General features: G+C 39.5%; 1 protein-coding gene across 2 annotated transcripts; it reads right to left on the reverse strand.

Moving 5' to 3' along the window:
- Nucleotides 1-767: 767 nt before the first annotated feature.
- LOC125464849 (RNA-binding protein 38-like) lies at nucleotides 768-16,559 on the reverse strand. 2 transcript variants are annotated; one of them, XM_048557687.2, is made up of 5 exons: nucleotides 16,304-16,559; nucleotides 15,975-16,145; nucleotides 8,558-8,681; nucleotides 6,804-6,855; nucleotides 768-2,554 (listed from the first exon to the last, which is right to left on the reverse strand). In XM_048557687.2, exons 2-5 carry the CDS (start codon nucleotides 16,131-16,133, stop codon nucleotides 2,299-2,301), a joined length of 591 nt encoding a protein of 196 aa, XP_048413644.1. In that variant the 5' UTR covers nucleotides 16,134-16,145; nucleotides 16,304-16,559; the 3' UTR covers nucleotides 768-2,298. The 2 variants fall into 2 exon arrangements, with proteins under 2 accessions (XP_048413644.1, XP_048413643.1); XM_048557686.2 differs by having other exon boundaries at nucleotides 769-2,554; nucleotides 16,327-16,556.
- Between the last annotated feature and the right edge of the window lie 6,081 nt (nucleotides 16,560-22,640).

The raw sequence follows: 22,640 nt of genomic DNA on the forward strand, positions 1-22,640 counted from the left end.
CATACAAGGGACTTATGAAGAAAAGGACCTGATAGGGTAGACCAATTGACCAATAGAGACAAGGAAGCTAAAATGCAGGACAGTCTCAAGCTAAGGGCCTGATTATTTAGGACAGAGGTGAGAACTATGTATTTTTAAAAAGTTACAAAAAAAAAAACAACTTTGGAATGCTCTAGTCTGGAGAGTTGTCAATGTTCTCTTGAATATATTCAAAGGCTAGGAGAGGCAGTCTTCAATCAGGGAAATGGGGATTATGTGAGAGAAGTGCAGTTGAATCACATGATCAAATTGCATAGCAGAGTTGACTCAAGTTGTATGATTTTGATGAAGTGGAGAAAACCATCCATATACAGAATAAATAAGGGATAATTGCATAATTAGGGGGACAGTTATGGAAAATAAATGAAAACACGTTACAGGACTTTGGAAATTGGGTCTCAGGTACAAAGCCAGGTTAATGGAATGTGAAGGCGGTTCTATTGTGCATCTTACTTGTATATTCTGGAAGGGGTCAGTTGGCTGGACTGGTAGTTTGCAAAGCACAGTGAAGCTAAGTGTGGGTTCAATTTGCAAACTGGTGGGGGTTACCAAAGACCCAGCTTCTCAAACTCTGCCCTTGCCGGAGATATGGAGAGCCTCAGGTTAAGCCACCACCATACATCCCTCCAATCAGCGCACAGCCTTTCGTACATTGGGACAATGGCAACTTTACTGTTTACCTTTATAGGTTCTGGAATTTTGGGCACGAGATGTAATTGTCATACTTTGCAGATTTTCATATGTGGGGACCAAGAATCCCCTTGGCAGTGGGAATAATTAAAAAGCAGGCACACAGATCAAAATCAGAGAGAGGCAGCATGTGTTTACTATTTCCCAGGTATGGTCTCTCAACTCCATCCACTCCAGAATTCCACCTAAAAAGGCTGGAAATGTGTGAATCCTGGGGAAGGCATTTCATTGAGTGAGGATTAGCTAGGATCAGCTAATTCAGATTGAACTATCAGAAGAATGCACTTAAAACATACTTGCCAATGAGAGATACAAAAACTTTGTTTTACCTTTGGCATACATATTGCTTGATACAATTGTCAGAGACCTCATTGCAAAACAGCACAATGACACATAATACAAGGACAAATGTTTGTTTTTTTACCAACTGCCTGTAGGCATTGTTTTCTTGACCTCTTCCATGCAATTCGTTCAAAAACTGAAAACCAGCTCACTTTCAGATGCAAACAGAAAGCACTGATACAAGTGGTGTTTGCACCACAGCGAGTTCTAAATTTCCCTCATTAGGTGTAAAACAAAATTTCTTAATTGTCATGCATTTAAATTAGTAACTAAAGTTCAAACAATAAAAGTATATACATTTTGCACATCCTTCACATCAAATATGAAAATGACAATTATTGTTTATAAATAGTCATTTAATTTAATGTTTACAGAGAAAAGGAACACCAGCATTCAAATAGGTTAATTTCTACGATTCATAGTGTAAGTACTTGCAAGTATGAGTACTCACAATAAACGCTATGAACTGATTACACAATTTCATAAGTTACTTCAGCAGTGTTCCCCCCCGCCCCCACAAGGTACAGGTGGTCTGAATAGATGCATAGCTGATTCAAGCAAAAAGAATCCCCAAATGTATGACTCCTGTATAGAATCAAAAGTATAAAGTTACATTTATATTAAAAAAAAATCCTGAGCTGAGCATGGAATTGCAATGCAACAATTCCTTCTCGAAGTCCTGATCTTTATGTAAGCATTTAAGGTTTCCTCAAGTGTTCTAGATTATAGCTAGATACAGTAGAAATTATATCTTCCCAGTTGTCAGCAACCAATTCAGTTGAGAGAAGTGTTGAGCTGGCTTTAGCTAACCCTAACCTTGTAGTGGCTGGTCAGCCTCAATCCATCCCCACTTTCACTCAAGAAATGGGCATCAGTTTAATAATAAATTCACATTTCAAAATACAAAATACTTGCATACTGATTTTCCCTTCAAGGTGGGAGGGAAAGTTAAAAATCAGAAATACTCAAGCATTAACACCTTCAGGAACCTTGAAAGGAGAAATGGGGAGCAGAAAAAAAATATAATTACTTAGGAGGTACAATGCCAGAATTTGCATTTTCCTCTATTTTGGTTCATATTTTACTGTAAAATTAAAAAAGGTATTCTTAGTATGAATACAATGGTAGTAGCTCCAAATGGTATAGTTGACAAACTCAGCGGTCTGAGAATTTCCTTCGAGTCAGCATTCAAGATCGCAGCCTTGTGCCTGCTTTTGTTAATATTGGCTATCGTCTCGGAAGTCCAGCTGTGTGTAATGTCGTTGGCTCATGCTGGCATTGGCTCAAGTTTGGAATTCCAGTCTGAAATGGAAGCTGCATTGTGTAGGCATAGCCAAGACTGGGGTACTGAGGGGAAGCTGGGTAGTAATGTTCATAGGTAGGATATTGTGTATACAATGCAACATTGGAATCCAGGTACGAGGTGGAGGGCAGGACCAGGCCAGGTTGAAGGATGGTCTGTGGGATCAGGTATGGTGCAACACTGGAAAAAGGTCAGAAAAATTAAGGTTAATCTTTTAGTGCCGATCATCTTTTTTATGACTTTTGTAAAACACTGATGCTTTGTATTGCTTTACTAGATCCATTTAAGTATGTTGGATCCTTTAATGTTGTTGATGCATGTTAATTTAAAAAAGGGTTAACTTGTGCACAGCCTGTGGGGATAGTTTCTGGTTGCAGACTCAAAGAAACTACCGAAAACGCCTCTGCAGGACTGTGTATTCAATCTGTACGTCCAGTCTTCAACAGTATGCTGCATTGTTAAGGGCACTGTCTTTCAAAAATCAGTGATTAAACTGGAGGATCCATATGCCTGAAGATGTGGGCACAAGAGATTCCATCACACTAATTTAAGAACAAAGGAGTTCTCCTGGAATCCTTGCCAATATTTATCCTTTAAACACCATCAAAAAAACAAACGTTAGCCAGCTAGTTTGTTTGAAGACAACTATCTCAAAGGCTCGGCGTGACAGCATTCAGTACTGTCTTGCTTTCAGGAAGTGGATTAAACACATTTGAATTTGCATACAAGGAACCCAAAGTCCATTTCAGACAGCCTCTGATTTTCTTTACTTCAAAATGCACAACATTCTCTCCAGTCTTCACTATATTGAATGCTACTGTACCCAGTCTTTGGCCTATAAAAGATGCACAGTGAAGAACAGACCCAAGTATCAGCAGGCAGTTAACATTATACACTAGCACAGTTCTTCCCAACATATTCCTCTGTTCAAACCAGCATTTGCAGTACAAGTCAAAAAGCAGTAGAAGCTAAGACTTTTTGTGTAGCAAATACCAACCTCAAGAATCAAAACTAGAAGCAAAATTAAGATCATACCTCGTTTACCACAGATCAATTGACAAGAACATATAGAAATAAGAAAAGCCAGCTGGATCATCAAAACCATCATATTCTCTTGATAACTGAATGGCACATGCCTCCTGTTCTTAAGTCTTAATTCTTCCTCTTTGGAGGACATTAGAATTTTTAAATTCTGATTCAACGTTTTCCTGAGATTCTCAGGAAGACTCCTGCTAATTCTGCACATTTTCTGCATTCATATAACCAGCTATTCCAGAAATCTAAAGTACATAATCCCAAATACTGCACTGCTTTCTTTGCAACACAAGACTTCTGACAGGAAGTAAAAGAACAGTCAGCTAAACACACAAATACGCAAAACATTTGTATTTCTCCTTTTGCCAACACTACAAATGCAGGAAGGAGTAAGATTCTTGAGCCAAGGTCAGTTACCAATTGGACTGGTGTCCAATTAATTTGTTTTATCAAATGGGATAATCTTGATTCTTGGGTGTATGTCAGTAGCAATCAACTGAGGTCCTGAACTTGTAATCTTTACAATGAATGGCCCAGATTTAAAAGAACAAAATGTTTAGTGGAGAAGCAGCCATTTAGCACCGTACCTCAAAATATTTTGAATAGCCCTGTAAAGGTCTTAAATCAAAGTTGCCTCTACCACACTCAGTATCTTCCAGACTCTACCTAAACACCAAGTGAAAAGGTTTCTGGTCATCTTGCATTTGCTTCTCTGAAAAACACTCAAGTGTGTACACTCAGGATTTTGGGAGGGAAAAAAACAATCAGATCTGTTCTCTCCATCAACAAAAAAAAACAAACAAGAAACAGAGTCCCCTTCTTTAATTTATCCTCGCTGAAGTTTCCCATCCCTGTAAACCTCTTCTGCAATCTTTCCAATGTTTAGATCCTCTCTGTAGTATGGCATTTTACTCCAATTGAGAAGTCTTGTAAAAGGTTCAGTATCACCACCTTGCTCTTGTACTCTACGCTTCTACTAAATTAAGCCTAGAAAACAGCATGGTTCAATTCTGTCCTAGTCCTGCCACCTTCAGTGACGTGTGCACATCTATGCTCAGGCTTCTGCTCCTCTAGAGACTTAAGAGTAGCACCCTTTAAAGTCTTTGTTCATTGTACCAAAATACACCAAATATATCTCTAAATTGGAACTTCATCTGCTATCCTTCTGGCCAATACACCAACTTGCAAATGTCTAGTCAGGAATGAGTACAGCTCCAACAGCACTGAAGATGCTTGACACCATGATAAAAAATGGTCTGCTTGATCAACATTACATCCGAAAAACATTCGTTCCCTTCTGCCAATGCTCAGTAGCAGTTTGTGCTATCTCCAGACTGCACTGCAGAAATTCACCAAGGCTCCTTAGACAAAATCTTCCAAATCCACACCAACTTCCATCTAGAATGGCAATTGCAGTAAATACATAGGATATTATCACCTATAAATTATCACCAGCTGAGGGGAATACAGAGTACAGATCAGACTCATCTCAAAAATAAAAGCAAAGGGTAGGCAAAGTCCTTCTAAAATTCCTCAGTATCCTGGCAAGGATTTACAACTTGCATTACAGATAGGTGCAAAGCAGGTTAAATCCTCAAGGCTGAAGGGAGATCCGAGTAAAGAATAGATAAGGTAACAACACTGGCTCCAACCTAGAACATGAATTGATGTTCTGGATTAATTCAACTGTAATTGGTTCATTGGAAGGACCAAGTCTTACTACCAGCTAGAAGTTAATACCTGATGTTATAACCAAAAGGGTTGGAATGCAGCTAATGAATAATATCTGGCCAAACCAGATTTCCTCAATAGACCAAAAGGAACATGCACAGATGACAAGGTCTTTGATTCAAGACAACTGCCCACTTCTGTCCCCTGGCAGTAGAGTTTTTTCATTTGGCCTTACTACCTTGGACTTGGGTGTGATTTGCCTAGGTTGCACTCTCTCCTCCAGAATTGTCGTCAAGATGTTGCCCATGCTCGAGTGCAGACATACACTTGAAGCATAGAACGCATAGGACTACACTCCATTTGGAGGCACACTTTGGGAGAGATGGGGCGGGGGGAAACAGAAGGACTCACCATCACCATCACAATATGCAAGGTTAGACAGCAATTGTTCAAAGTATCACCATGCATGTACAGTTGTGATCTTGGAAAAGACCAAACTCTGAGTTTGATAACTTGCTCGCCCACCTGGCTTGTTTTTGTTCAGATGTTTCATCACGATGTTAGGTAACATCATCAGCAAGGCCTCTGATGAAGCAATGTTGTTTTACTCCACTGGGAATTTATACTCACCATCACGAACTGGACAGTAATGTCATTTCCAGTTTTGTTCTGTATATGGGGTCCAATTCTATTGGTTTGTTGATTGCATTATGGGTTGAGAACCATGCCTCTAGGAATTCCTGTGCATGTCTACGTTTAGTTACGCTGTCCCAATTAAACTGATTGCCTTAATTTTCCAAGTGTACTAATATGAATGAAAGTTCATAGTGTCATTTTGCTGCTAACAAGTGTTTGTGTATTCTGATGGCTATTTTCCTTCCAGTCTTCTACAAATATTACATCAGACAGCCGTTGCACGATATTTTGTAAACTACAAAAGCTTTGCAAGTTATGGGAACAGTGTCTTTGATCCTTGAGCGTAAGTCGTCGAGTGGCTGTGGACTTGTGTGCTACCGTGGTTCCTAGTGGTCTTAGGAGTCTTGTTGTCAGTTCTGATATGTTCTTGACGTACGGCAGTGTGGCCAGTGTCTTAGGGTGTACTGCATCCAGCTGTTGTCTGTTTAGCATGCACTTGTGGATGACTTTGTGGGAATATCCGCTCAGAGAAGATTTTGTACAGATGTTCTTCCTCTTTCGTGCATAGCTCTGGTGTGTTGCAGTGAGTATTGGCCAGCTTAAATAGTGTCCCAATACAGCTTTGTTTGTGGATGTTGGTGTGGTTGCTGTGGAAGTTGAAGATTTGGTCAGTGCAAGTTGCTTTCCTGTACACTGAGGTTTGGAACTCACCATTGGTCATATGTTCAATTATGGAGCACAGCACTACTTCATCGGAGGCCTCACTGATGATGTTACCTATAATGGTAACGAAACCTCTGCACAAAAACAAGCCAGCTTGGCTAGCAAGTCAACAACCACACCCGAGTGACAAACCTTTGCTAAATCTTGAATACCAAATTCTCCCAATTTCCATTCAGTTCCCATAAAATGCATGTGTATAGTGTTACAAATGCCCTTTTCCAGTGGACACTAATGCTCAAATCTTTTCAAAATTATGCCAGAATTTTACAGCAACTAAAGAATCACTTCTCAGGTATCAAACACGGGACCATCAAGATCAAAACTTGAAATAACTCAAGCATACGAAAGGAAACATGCCACTTACCCGTATGGTCTCTGCATTAGAGGTGAATGCACTTGCTGCAGGGCCAGACCTCCTAGCATTTAAGGTGGTGGGGGGGAAAAACAAAAGACAGGGGAAAATCAGCATTAGAGTAGGTTTAGATTTAAGTAAAATGTAGTAATAAGAACATTTGCAAAATTTGGGCCTTCTTGGGCTGAACTCTCAAAAAGCACAAACTTAAATATCTCAGCTTGGCTTGCATGTCAAAGACTAGAATATAACAGTGCATGGAGATCCAGTCCCCCGATTTAGAAATTGGGAATAAAGTACTGATGCTTTCAGTGCCATGCTCAAATCATTTGTTAACACTACACTCATACACCCCAATAAAGTTACTTGGTTGAGGTACTGAATTGCTGTAATCACATGAGTAAGATTGATGTTGTCCCATAAAGATAATGGGGCACGTTTTGCAGAATTCAAGATAATTAAGTTAAACCCAGGTAGAATGCACAATATTACAAGTAGAGCTGGAAGGTCCAAAGAGGCACAGAACCTCGATTTAAAAGTTGCAAGACAAATGTTACATTAGTATATTTTGTTAGGAAAATTGATACAGCCTCCAGCAACATTCAGACCCCAGCAACTATCCATATTCTTAATACTCTTGTGCATTGGAGACTTGACCCCACCAGATGTTCCTTCCCATTAGATACTATTACGCAGCATAGTTTGTAAGAATTAAATGAAACGATTAGTGGATTTGGACAAATTGAAATGTAGATCAAAGCCGAGATTTGAGTGTGTCCTTCTGGCTTGAAATCCAATGCTTTAAATCACTCATTTAGTGGTTTAAGAGGATAAATTATAATGAATTCACAGTCACTTTAGCTACTTACTACAGGCTCCTGCACATTGTGGAACAAACAGTAGCACGTGACTACAGCATTTGAATGAGAATGGATGGATAATAAAATGTGACTTTGAAAACAAGATAAAATCATTTGGGTTAAATTGATCGCAGCTAGCAAAGATAGACAGATACTGGACATTTTAGAAATTAGTTGGGCAAGGACAAGTCTACAAGTTCTTCTGGAAATTGCTGCAAATTAAAATATCCAAATAGCATTGTTTTTTGCAGGGATCTGTATCTATGTCTCCTTTAAGAAACACCACTTTTTGAAACTAAATACTAAAAAAAGTTGTAACAGGAGTATGTATTTCCAGTTTCTTCCAAGATCTTTTAAGTCTGCTGTCGTCCTCTATATACTCCAACTTTTCTGAACATTTACCTTTACAATAAGCCATCTTAGCAATTCATGATAAGGTGGCAACTGGAATTTGCTGCACCTCTTCACATCCATCTAGACTTAGTTTCAAGGGTTAGTGGTATGTTATGTATTCTATTTGTTGCACCCTAGTCAGTTTTTAAAACTCTCTGAATCGGAGCTCATTCCCAATGGTAATTACTCAAATGGATGACATAGACTTGGACTAGTTACTTCCTTGTAGGATATGAAATCAGTGAGACATTAGGTTACAAACGATAATATAACCATGCCAGAGACCAAAGAGAGCTTAATGGGGAATTGCAGCTTATATTTATTCCTCTATTGTAGGAAAAGGTGCTTCATCTAAGTTATCGATTAGTTTTTGAAACTAGTAATCAAAATAGAATTTTTTTTTATTACCTCCAGTTTTAAAAAGTTGGCCTAACACAAAGCTGAGATTCAAAACCTAGAACAAGTCAAATTCTACATTTTGTTCTTGGGGGAAGCAGGGGTATTGAAACATACCTGAATGTACCATGCGGGGTTTGGCCCCAAGAAAGGCAAGGTTCACATTAGTTTTTCTTCCATCAATGATAGGATTAGGATCTTTACATGCCCTATCTGCTGCAACCCAGTCTGCCATGGTGACCTGTAATTTAACCCATGCCAAAAGAAGTTTGTCAACAAAGAAATTCTAAACAGAAACAGGAGTTCACAATTCAGAGATTAACTTTGACAAGACAAAAAACCCAAACTTGCAGCCATTTCTGGTACAGGTACTGTAGCCTCAATGCACGTATCTGAAGACTTTGACTTTTATTCACCCCCTCTTCTGGATGCCACACTATTTACCATAATATAATTTACTGTTTTTTTATATTCCTTGTCTGCTGAATGCAAACACACACTGCACTTTATGATCCAGTCCATTCATGACAGTAATGAATTGGACCTTCACTGAAAATTCTTAAGGGGCTGAAAGGTTATCAGAGTTAGGCAGGGATATGGGGTAACCAGATCAGTGGAGGAGTAGACCTGAAGACCAGGCAAATCACTTTTGTATATTTATTAACGTGCAATTTAGACACAAAAGAATTAGCCCATGCTTGAACCTGAAAAAAGTTAACAGATAATCAAATTAAGGAAGTCCAAAGCCTGGCATGGCCTCATAACAGTATGCTGGTCTTGGGACACCATATCCACAAGGATGGATAGAAAAGCAGTAGTATTCTTAAGTTTTGTTATTTGGCTTTTTGATGACCACTATTCATTGGAGGTATTTCAGGAATGTAATAAAAAGTAGGGATGCATTGCTGCAGTCATACATGGCCATAATCTGAAGTACTGTGTACTACTTCGGTTTGATTTAAGAACATAAATGAATTATGAGTTCAGAGAAGGTACACTTGACTGATGCATAGGCTAGAGGAATGAACTTCAGTAAAATTGGTCCAACAGGACCAATATAGGACCAGAAGAATATTAAGTGATACTATTTAAACAAAATCTTGAGAGGACTTAGGCAGGTGAATGCTGAGAGGATACTGCCCTCTATGGGAAAGGCTAGAACTAGCAGATATTTTAAAAATAAGGGGTTGAATAAACTGCAATCCTATTGAATGGCAGAGCATGCTAGATGGGCTGAAAGGGCTTGTTATTGGTTTGTAACTAAGAGTTCAAAAAGCAGCTGTCATCTAATGCTTCATACAGCGACTACTCACGAGCAAAGATATTTCAAACATACTGCATCCACTGCTGTTGCTGAAAGTATCAGTTGTTAGATTTTAAAATCTGAGTAGGTAAATTCTTATTTAGTATTAAAGGATAGAGGCCAAAAGCAGTTATATGGAGTTAGGCCACAGATCAGCCATGATGCCATTTGAATGGCTTAAGGGCTGAATGGCCTACTTCTGTTTCTATCATCAAACCTGGAGTGTACAATGGGCGATACAAGCTGATGAAATAATTCGTACAGTACTTTTAGCATAATAAAAAGTGAAGGTAATACAAAACAAGATGACTGAACCACATTTGAAAATAATAGGGAAGACCAAGGAAGGTTAAGTTCAAAGTGGTAAATTTCAAAGACTTCCTTAAAAAAAGGAGGAAAGCAAGAAAGGCAGAAAGGTGTAGGGGAAATTTCAGAGCTTAGGGCCTAGCTGACTGAAGGCAGAGTCACCAAATGGCACGATCTGATGTTCAAGGAGCCAAAATTAGAGGGCAGGTATCAAGAGTCATGGTGCAGGACGAGAGATCGGAGGTGAAAGTCCATTGGTGAATTTGGAAATAAGCCCAATGCTTGATCAGAATCCTACACAAGTCAAATGAGTGTAAGTGTGGTAGAGGGAGCAGAACTCAAAGACAGGATACAAGCCACATAGCACTTGAATTACCTCTAGTTTATAGAAGACATTCAGGAGTGCATTGGAATAATTAAGACTAAAAGTAATAAGGTACAAGCAATGATTTCAGCAGATAGGCCAAGGCTTTAACCAAGAGGTTAGAGTTAAATTGTGAAAACAGACTGCCTTGGCAAAACTGCAAACATTTGGATGCAAGTTCACAGACTCTGAACCAGTCTGGGTTTAGTCCTAGACACCTGCCAGAAAAGGATGGTAGCAGTTTGGAATGGGAACTAAAAACAATGGTTTCAGTCCATGCACCATTTAATTTGAGAAAATTTCTGCCTGTCTATTAAGAAGTCAGATCAACAGTCTGATGATTTGTTGAATCGTAGAATTCAACACAAACACATGCAAGTTGCCCAGGAATAAAAGAATGCCTTAATAACACCATAAGGGAGAGATTTGGGTTGATTTTCCCTTCACACAGAAGCACGTTTATGACTGGTTGTAAGCCTTGAGCATGTCTAATAGCTCGGATCGAAGATTTTGAGCTCTGACAAACCTAGAAATTTATTAGTACAGAAGCAGGTTTTTAAGCCCATCATGACTATAGCTTTATGCTGATATACCCAGAACCCAAATCTACTCAGTGCTGTCCTGTAACTCTGCACCTCAGCACTTAAATGCTCGTTCAGTAGCACACAATTACATTAAAATCTTAACTGAAACGTTGTAAACTCTAAGTTGTTTGAAGATTTTCACAATCCTAGCATGAGATTTTCACAGTGCATTTGTCCAAGAATGCCACATAACTAGCTGCCTGGACAATTATCCTTTAAAATTTCAAAGCTCAAAATATGTTTGCTCCTTACTTCCTGTCACTTGATCTGCCCCACTTTTGCAGAAGTGAAGACATTTAAAAAAAGAGACTGAACCGGGTATCAATTCAAAATAATTTTCAATTCGCAATCCATGGAGCAAATCTGCAGTTGGCTTAAAAAACCCACCAAGGGAAAAGTATTAAAATTAATTGATCACAATTTATGGCTGAGATTTGGACTGCAGGAGGAAATAAATGGGCTCAGAAAAATCAGCTGCACTCCAATTTGGATTCAATCTTTTGAAAAAGAAGAATGTTACCAACAGCATTTTATACTAATTGGAGTAACAGGACCTTGGCAGCAGGTTCATAAGCAATGGTGTATTTGCACTGTAACTCTTAATACCCTTGAAGACATGAGGCACAGAATACAAAGTAATAAGTCTGTTCCTCTGTCATTGGTGTATGGTACGAAGGTTTAGACAATGGACAGGCACACTGTATATACATTATGGATCAGTGACTCCAGTTCTTAAATTAAAAACAGACTCAAGTAGAAACAACTTCCTTTACCAACCTCAAATAATTAGTATTCCTACTGTTTGAAAAGATGAAAGACCACCAATTTAAGATGAATGTAAGGAATTTAATGGAGAGATTAAAAAAAACTTATGCAACGTGTAGTTGAATTTTGTCATTCACAGTCAAACAGTTGTTGAAATAATCCAAAATTCCTTTTATAAACCCAAGGACAGTTAGAAGGTGAATATAAAGCAAAGAATTGCAGGTACTAGAGGTCTGAAACAAAAACAGAAAATTGGTGTTGAAACACAGAAAATCTGGCATCTGTGGGGAGAAAGAATTAACATGGAGTCCTGTGACTTGACAGTTCTGATGAAGAACCATTAACTCTTTTCTCCTCTTTGTTCCCCTCCCCCTGCCACACAAGCTAATAAGTATTATGGTAGAACTAAATTGCTCCAAGTCAGAGGTGTCCAGCACAGAACCAACCACCAGGTTTTCTAAAAATATTGTCATAGTTACATAGACAAAAATCACTAGGACTCAAAATCACAGTACAGTAATTCTAGAGGATTGTGCAACAACTAAGCTTTTGGATCTCTGACTAGCTGTTCTATTTATCTGTGAAGATTGGTCATGAAGTTAAATGACAGATCACCACCTGTGGCAAAACACTATGGTTGCCAATCAAATATTGCAATGCTGTCTTTCCATAAATAACAGCAATAAAGAGCCACACAATAGTTCAGTTAAAATTGAAGCCCATGGAATTAAAAGGGATCAGTAGCAATGTGAACGCAGAAATATTATTTCAAAATTTACAGATGGCATGAAACTCAAATGTGCTAGACAACAGAGGATGAACAAATCTCAGGAGGAATTTGGTGAAATGTGCAAAATACATCAGATGAGATTTGACAGAAGTGTGAAGTGATGCATTGTTAGCAAAAATGCCAAGAGGCACAAACTATCTTTTTAAAAAAAAACGTTTATAGGAACAGAGAAACCTTGGAAATCTACATACAAGCTTTTCAACGGGTGGCAGGGCAGATGGAGAAAATGGTTAACAAAAACTACGTAAACCTTAACTTTTGTTAGTAGATGAGTACAGAGTTTAAAAAAAGTCAGTGAACCTTTATAAAACACTGACTAGCACCAACCTAAATTGTGATATTCAGTTTTAAGCACCACACTTTGAAATTGGTCATACAGGTAGGTTTAACTAGCAGGTTAAGAGTAAGGGAGGAAGCAATTCCAAAAAAAAACAAACTTACAACCTATGCAGATGAAGACTCTACCACAAACAGGGAAAGGATGGGGAATAAAAATCATGGATAAAAAGTGGCAGAAATTTTGGTGGGTAGTTGCACTGGAAGAAATTACATAGACAAGGATCGGTGAGGCCACAAAAAGTGATTTGGAAACAAGGATGAGATGAGATTTTAAAAAAAAAGACTAATAGTAGGTTCAGAACAAATGTAGAGGACATGGCAGCAGGGTTTAGAATGAGGTCAAATTTACATAAGGTGCATAGTGGAGACCAGCTAAAAGAACATTCCAATAGTCAAATCTAGTTTTAACAGAGGCACAGGTGGGAAATGTAGTGGAGGTGAAATTTACTTTCTTTGGTTATGGAAAATGATCATGTTCTTTTCATCTTAATTCAGGATTGATTCAAATGCCAAGGTTGTAAATAGTTTGGCCCAAATTCAGTTGTCAGGTCGAGGGATGGACTAGATTGCTAGGGAACAGCTTTGGCAAAGACGAAAACAATGCTTTAGATCTTCCAGATATTTAATGGAATGAATTTTTTCCAAATCCAGTACTGAGGTGTGGTCACACATTTTGATAAAATCAGACTGGGGAGGGATTGGGCATTGTGGTGAATGGAAGACCAAAATGACTGTTAATTTGAAAGAAAGTTTAAATGATGTGGTGGCAGGGAAACACTTTCCAGAAATGAACACAGAAGGAAATGAAGTTTAGATGAGATGAACAGCAACTATACATCACCTGACATGATAGGTTGTGAATGTCTCAAAACAGGAACCTCTTTACAGGAATAGATCAGCGCTAGCCTGGAAACTAAGCTTCTAAGGAGGTACAGTTGTGATATTTCTGTTTCCAGAGAAAAACAAAACCAGTTCCTTACTTGGAACACCCCATTAGTTATTCTGTAACTAAATAGTTTAGAAATGGTCTGAATCTGGCCAGATTACTAAAAAAATTGAAGCATTAACATAAACAAATATTAAGAGTTAAAAAAAAATTAGCTCAAGCTTGCACCAGACCAGTGGGAACCACTTACAGTTGGGACAAACTGAGCGCTTCCTGGTGATGTTTGTTTTCAAGTCAACTGGCTTTCAAAGCTCAAATTTATTTTCATGTTACTAGAAGCATTCCACACAGCAGTGTACATAACACTTGAGCAGGGCTGTACTTGAAATATGTATGAATATGCAAGGTCAGCTTGATTCAAAGCCAAGACTTGATTTCCCCCCGACAGATGGATATTATAAAACTTCTGTTTCATACAGAAATAACCATTAGTTCAAATTAATGGACAATACTATAACTTAAAGGATCAAATGTAGCAATAATAATGTCACAATATGGAAAGAGAAATATTTAAATAAGGGCCAGTAGCTGCACAAGGTGTGCTAGCTATCATATTAAGTAGGCAGGAACAAAAATCATACATTAAACTTGCCACAAAAGGAATGTCACCGATACATGGGACAATGTTGCACCATAAAATTTCAAGTTAAAGCCAGTAATATTTACAATGGATTGTAAATAGTCTTATTCACTTGCATCTCATCCTTGTTTTCCGTTGAGTAATATGGTTGGATCTTCAGTGTTCAGCTGAACTAGCAAACACTAAATATACTAATGAGCATAGCTTTTGAAATGGATATGAATTAGAAGCTTTGCTTCAGCCCTGCACTGCCATTCACGAAGTCTGTGGCAATTCTAGTTATTCTACAATCTTGCCACTCCCAATGATCTTTCACCCTTTGCTAACAAGTATTACCTTTAAAAAGAATTCAAATATTCCACGACTTTTAAGAAGAGATTTGCAAAAACACTTCACACTGAGGAAGTTTTTCCTTCATCTTTCTTAAATGGTCATTTTTTTTAAGAATTAGAGCAACCCACAGTTCTTTATATTCCCAAAAGAGGTAAGATCCTTTCTGTATCCTCCTTGTCAAGATCCCCAGGATCTTTTTGAAAAAACCTCTAACAGGTTTGGCAGTATTTTTGGAGAGAAAACAAAAGGGCAATGTTTTGAGACTAGTGACTTTTACAGGGCCAGAACAACGACTGCTTTTTAGCCACAAATATTGCCAGACCTTCCAAGGTTCACCAGCAATTTTTGTTTCATATTTCCAGCATCTGCAGTTTTGTTCATTTTTCTCCTTAGGATCTTGTACATTTCAATTACATCATCTATTGCTCTAATTTGAAGCAGATAGAAGGCTACCCTTTTCACTCTTCCTTGAAAGGGCAGCCTATCCATTCTAGATTCCAGTGAAGTGGACCTTCTCTGAACAGCGTCCAATTTTAACATCCGTCCTTAAGTAAGGAGACTAAAACTGTGCACAAATTAGGAGCACGTCTAGAGTTGTCAAAACATCCTTCAACCCAAAAAAACTCATTCATGCCAATGTTTAGTAGCTAATCAAAGTTAACTTAATGGATTCGACAATTCATGATCAGCATTAAGAACTACACAAGGAATTTTCAGACCAAAAAATGTTTTCCAGTACGCTAAGTACACCCGTTTGCAAATGTAGATGGATTGTTACATCAGGGTTACTGGTTAAATCAGGGATATTGCCGTTATGATTATAGCAAGCCATATGTTATTTGATCTTGCTGCGCATTGATTGGTAAAATGGCCAAGACCCACAGTGATGACGGTTACAAGTACTCTACTTCCTTGGTTACTTCATGATGGAGGTTGTTTATTTTATATCTATACATATGTAGGCAAGACTGAGAACATAAAAGCATTTCTAATAAGATTAGCGAATTTGGCCACTGTATCACCCTTGTCACACCTGTGGGTAGTCAGCAATTTCTTTTAGACAACCGTGGAGTCTGAAGGAGTTTTGACCCAATAACTTGATATTGGGGTTAACTTCGAGTTTAATGCCTCACCAAATAGTTCAACAATTTCTCTTCGACCCCAAAAACAACGAGAACGCTCCATTTGGTCCTGTTTGGTATGGTAGGTAAGTGAGATACTCACAAAACCATAACCTCGAGATCGTCCGGTCAACCTGTCCGTTATCACCGCCGCTTCTTCAATTTCTCCGAATCGCTGAAAATATCGTCTGAGTGATATTTCGTTGCTATGGTAAGGTAACCCACCCACGAAGAGCTTCCGAAATACTCTGTCCTTATTCATAGCTGGCAATGGCTTGGGGGGGGGGGGGGGGTGGTGTGGTGTGGCAACAAATACAGAAAACATACAATTCTTACAATAAGGCACTTAAAAAACGAGAAGGGTAGTGATCAGAATTTCGCAGTAACTAAACTCATTAATATCTTGATGAAAAGAATATGAAATAGACACACTTTGAGAACAAGTGGTTACTCACTGGCCGCTACACGCGTATCTGCTGCGGAATTCACCTCTTTGTCTCACCGCGCACTCGTTGCCTCCGTTGCTTTTGTTTCTTTGTAATTCACGATGTATCCTCACGGGACTCGAAGTTACACCCCGCTCGACAACCCATTGGCTCATACGGCGTCTGGACCCGCCTTAGTGGCAGGGTTTATTTCTTCTTGGCTACTGAGCCGTCAATCACCTGCACAGCCGTACTTACTCTAATAGCAATTAATTCATAACGGCCGAAGAACATTAAGGTTTCAACGCCTTGCAGCTCTCATACGCTAAACACATCATCAATCGGGCTCATATATCATATATTTGAAAGTCGTGGTACAAGATTTTATCACATCGTGAACATGTGGACAGGGGGCAGGGCAACGGAAGATTGTTGACGCCGTCTGGTGGAAAGAGAACGAAAAGTAAAATAATTTAAAACCTGATCTTTTTATGTATGTTTTTGTCAGTTTTCTTCCCAGTTTCAAATTTCCTGCGTTTCATCAAAGATTGCGCTATTGGTTGTAGAGTGTAACATGATCTCCAACAAAAGGCACTACTACTACTCAAGTTAAGAAATTCAGCATGGGTTGGGGTGCAAAACTGAGCACTGCAGTTATTTAGTCATTATATTTTCTAAAAGATGTGTTAATTTACAGTATTTACCTGAAAACTAATTCCTGCTGCACTGAATCTGATATCCCCATGATCCCCACCATTGCCGGATGTGCCTCACCCTGGGGCAATCTCATCACCTCCCTGCTCATGCATCACTGCTAATCAATGTTCCAACCACTTCCAGGATATATTAGCCCACGAGGTCTATTATGGTAGGGACTGCCAACATCAGATTTCTCATTTCCTACGTGGACAAAATTCATGATTGCTCAAGTAGCGATGAAGACATTTCAATTGACAACCAATCTAATAAGCAGCATTGTACGATGCTGCTGTCCCAATGCCAGCAGCACTAACTCCTTCCGAACTGCACAAACATTTAACCTTCTTTAACAACTAAGCTTCTCTCTCCCTTATTCAGCCACTAGCTTCACCCGATAAACCTCTGCAAACAGACCAGCATGAGAGACCCCCTTCTCTGGTTCCCTCCTCAGGGGTGAAGGTGATGAACCCTCAGACAATATGCCATGAGGCCTTCGACTACATCCTCCACCAATTTAGTGAACTTCATCACTGTGACTATTCTTTCTAGATCAGATTTGGGAGACAATCTGGAGAGCATATCACTGATACATCTCTGCAGTTAGTTGAGGGAAAAAATACCCTAGGTCTCTGACATTCAGAGGACTGCCAGAACCCAGTGATCAGTTCAGCCCAGGCAGATGAGTCCCTGGTCTCAGCCTTCAATAATTTTCAATACAGGTACAGGGACATCAGGCAGGTTTGTATTCCATAAGCTAAAATCGATAGATGGATGTATCCACCAACATTATCAGTAGTGTGTTGACTCTGCATGCTTGTGTCTGGCACTCCTTGGACAGGTTGTAGACTGCCATACAGACTCAGGTCCAGCACATTGTTAAATATCTGCAGAGATCTGCATGCTATTGCTCTACCCTAACTGCTCAGCATTGATGACAAGATGAGAGGGGGGGACAAGAAATTTTGACCAGACTCCAATAGTCCTTCTTCACAGGAAGGCAGAATGGTTCCAGAAGGCATGCACATGGAGGTGGAACAGCACACAGGAGTTACCCCACCCCCAAAGCTTCCTCTCAGGACACATCGCCCAGTCCCTCCACTACTTCCTGCCCATGCTGCTAAAGTCTGCAGAAGCGCAAGTTGAGAGGGTGACCCTGCATCTGCGCAGGGCAATCCCAGCATACCTTGGCTTGAAGGCACCCTGAGACAACTGTCCTAGTCTTCCAAATGAACAAGGCTAACACCAGAGCAGGCTCCCTCCAACTCAGAATTCATTTAGACAAAGTGGGAATCAGAGAAGAAGAGAACATGTTGAAGAAACAAGCAGTCTGGGTCACTCTTCATTGTAAATACCCTTTCATCTTTGTAAATAAATGTTTATGTGCACTGTTACAAAGTCAGCTGTAGTATCATTTTCTGATTAAGTTATGAAAGTGAAAAATGTGTAGGCTATTCAGACAGCTCAAGGCTGAAATAAGTTATAATGGCTAAGCGTTGTTCATTCCCACAAGCAATTAACTCCTTGATGGCACGCAACATCAAACATCAGGATTCTTGAACTGTGATGTAGAGGTCTACAGCGAAGACATTGCATTTTAATGTGGGCAATAAAGGAGATAAAGGGAGTGTACCAGAGCCTGGCTTTCATGCGTCATTCCAAATTAACATCCACATTGTCAGTGAGAACACTGAATCAGTGATGAGTCCACACATGTTTGCAGGGAAAGGTACATTTTATATCTCAGCTTTGTTATTCAAGGCTGGGAGATGTACAAAAATAGCTGTTCAATTATCACTCTATTTGTCATGCAGTGGTTAGTAGAGAAAAGCTCATAAAGTGCTGCAACCTTTAGAGCCAACTGAGAATGCTCAAGCACATAAGAGCATTTTCAGTCCAAGCACATTCTGAAACATTGAAGGGTTACCAATGATGGAAGGCTTGAAACAAGTTTTCTCTCAACCTGCTAGTTATCAGGAGATGCCTTACTATACAACACTCTGATATGATATCCTGACAGAAGTTTTAAGGACTGCCAAACCTTAATGCCAAATGATGTTAATGCACTGTCTCACTGATTGCTTTTCTCCAAATGGCCAGCAGAATATGTAATGTGTAGATGCTTCACTATGGAATCAAGTAAGGATATCAAACATACAATCACATGGATAATGAGACATTTGATTCAGCAATGTCAAAGGTCAAAGGTAAAAGACTGCAAAAGTAGTAAGGTCCACATTTCTTTGCACTAAGCTTGCTATATCACCAACAGAATGTTAAACAAACAATGCCCAAACACAGCTGATTCATTCTGCAATAAGGTGTAGAGCTGGATGAACATAGCAGGCCAAACAGCATCAAAGGAGCAGGAAAGCTGACATTTTGGGTCTGGACCCTTCTTCAGAAGTGGGGGAGGGGAAGAGGATTCTGAAATAAATGGAGAGACGGGGAAGCAGATGGAAGATGAATAAAGGAGCAGATAGGTGGAGAAGAGACAGACAAGTCAAAGAGGCATGGATGGAGCCAGTAAAGGTGAGTGTAGGTGGGGATTTAGGGGTGGGGGTTGGTCAGTCAACGGAAGACAGGCAGGTCAAGGTGGTGGGGTTGAGGCTGGTAGGTGGGAGGTGGTAGTGAAGGTTAAGGTGGGAGGAGTGGATAGGTGGGAGAAAAGGATGGATAGGTTAGGAAGGTGGGGATGAGCTGGGCTGGTTTTGGGATGCAGTCAGGGGTCGGAGATTTTGCAGTACATGATGACCACGTCAAGCAATTGGCGAGCTGCAGCTACAGGGACAGAATTGGAAGTAGCATGTAAAAAGGCAATTTGGAGCTTTAATGAAATCCAAATACATTGAAATACAATAGTTGCCACTTTTTGGCAAGATTCTGAGGTCACCGTTTAAGGCTTGAGGGGAAAATAACTTCTCAAAATCAAGAATCATATTTTTCCATTCTTGCTGTGTCTTCCCACATTTCTTGGCATTATCATGCCACATCAGGGAGGGAAAAATTCTGCTCATGAAGTCTCAGATAAAGGGATGCTAATTTAAGACTGAGATGAGGAGGAATTTCTTCTGAGAGAGTTGTGAATCTTTGGAACTCCTTGCCACAGAGAGCTGTGAAGGTAGAATCCTTCTGTACATTTAAGTCTGAAATAGGCAAGATTATTGATGAGGAAGGAATCCAGGGTTATTGTGGAAAAGACAGTAAGCTGAAACTGGGTTATGTTGCCACCCATTTACAGCTTGAGAAATACAACAGTGGAAGAACAGAAAAAAACACAAAAATATCACATTTATAAAGAGTAGCACTGATTCTGTTTTCTAAAGTTGTAACTGATTGTCATTAAAATAACATTTGAGATTACGACTCTAATAATACTCTAAAACTCTCCCAATAATTACAAAAAACAACAATTTGATTGCAACAAACCTCGGATAGAAAATAATCAATACAACATAAAATCTTACGTGTGGAAAACCCACTACCAGAAAATGTTCTTTTTGATCTCTACGGTGTACATTCCTGCATGAAAAACAGCTTAAAGAAATATCATGACAAAAATCCTGATCTTTCTTTTTATAAAATGTGTTTTATTTCTCAAGGTTTCTCTTTTCCCTCAAGGTACATGTGTTTGCTGGGGTGCAATTCCATGAACGTGTGTAGCTATCCAGTACTATATCCAAATATCTAGTCTTCATATAGGATGCTAGATATTCCATATTGATAAGCTATTCAAACATGGAGAGATTGGCAGAGCAGCCAAACCAGATTTTATTGCTCATCCAATAATTTTCCATACATTGTCTGAGAAAGGAAGACTATCCAATTGCTATTAACTACCATCACCCTCCTCCTCACACCTCATTTCCATCAAGATCTGTAAAGTGCCATATTTATTAACCAAGCATTTTGGGCAATTCATGTGACTAGTCCTTAAAATGATTATTGGTTAAAAGGCAATTTTGTCAAAGATTTTCATTTTGCAAAAAATCAGAACAGTTCGCAAGAAGTACCAAAGTAAAAGGAAAACATCATTTATACTGTATGATCATTGACCAGAAATTCAACTGGACTCACTTTACAAATATAGTGGCTACAAGAGCAGGTCAGAGGCAAGGAATTCTTTTGTGAGTAACTCACTTCCTGACTTCCTAAAACTTATCCACAAGGTAAAAATCAGCAGACTGATAGAATACTCCCCACTTGCCTGGATGGGTACAACTTCAACAACACTCAAGAAGCTTGATACCATCCAGGACAAAGCAACATGCTTGATTGGCACCACATTCACTTCCTCTACCATTGATGCTGAGTAGCAGTAGTGTGTATTATCTACAAGATGGAGTTTAGCCCCGAAAAGTGTGAGGTGATTAAAGCAGAATACATGGTTAATGGAAAGATTCTTGGCAGTGTGGAGGAGCAGAGGGATCTTGGGGTTCATGTTCACAGTTCCGTGAGAGCTGCCACCTGGGTAGATAGCGTTGTTAAGAAGGCGTTTGGTGTGTTAGCTTTCATTCATAGAGAGATTGAATTCAAGAGCCATGAAGTTATGCTCCAGCTATACAAAAGCCTGGTTCGGCCACATCTGAAGTATTGTGTCCAGTTCTGGTCACCTCATTACAGGAAAGATGTGGAAGCGTTAGAAAAGGTGCAGAGGAGATTTACCAGGATGTTGCCTGGAATGGAGGGAAGGCCTTATGAAGAAAGGTTAAGAGAGCTAGGGCTTTTCTCTTTAGAATGATGAGGGATGAGAGGTGACTTGATAGAGGTGTACAAAATGATCAGAGGTATAGATAGAGTAGACAGACAGAGACTTTTTCCTAGGGTGGATGTAGCTTTTACGAGGAGACATAGTTTTGAAGTGAAAGGAGGTAGATATTGGGGAGACATCAGAGATAGGTTCTTTACTCAGAGAGTGGTCAGGGTGTGGAATGCATTGCCGGAGAGGTAGTGGAGTTGGCCTCATTAGGGGCATTTAAGCGACTATTAGATAAAAATATGGATGATAGTATAAGGTAGTGGTGGAGGTTAGATAGATCTTAGATTTAGGGTAAAAGTTCAGCATGACATCGTGGGCCAAAGGGTCTATACAATGCTGTACTGTTCTATGTTCTATGCAGTGCAGAAATTCAAAGATCCTGAGACAGCACCTTCCAAACCAATGACCATTTCCATCCAGAAGGATAAGGGCAGCAGACGTATGGGAATACTACCATCTACAAATTTCCTTCCAAACCACTCACCATCCTGACTTGGAAATATATGGCCGTTTCTTTAATGTCGTTGGGTCAAAATCCTGGCATTCCCTCCCAAGGGCATTATGGGTCTACTTACAGCACATTGATTGAAGTGGTTCAAGAAGGCAGCTCCTTCTCAAGGGCAGCTAGAGATGGGCAATAAACCGTGGCCAGCCAGCAATGTCCATGGGATACAAGTGAGTAAAAAAAATGTGAGGATATGAGAGAAGTGATGATTGGTTGGCAAGTAGACTCTGACTGGTAAACATGTTGGCATGGAAAATGCACAAGTTAATGATGACAGACAGTTAACTGCCAAGCTTTGTTTAAATTTTAAACCTGGCAGGTTGATCAAGACATGCCCTAAGAAATGAACCAAAGAATGCTGTATCCTGTTTTCATTCTTAATTC

This window comes from Stegostoma tigrinum, chromosome 24, assembly GCF_030684315.1.
Source record: "Stegostoma tigrinum isolate sSteTig4 chromosome 24, sSteTig4.hap1, whole genome shotgun sequence".
Classification (NCBI taxonomy): domain Eukaryota; kingdom Metazoa; phylum Chordata; class Chondrichthyes; order Orectolobiformes; family Stegostomatidae; genus Stegostoma; species Stegostoma tigrinum.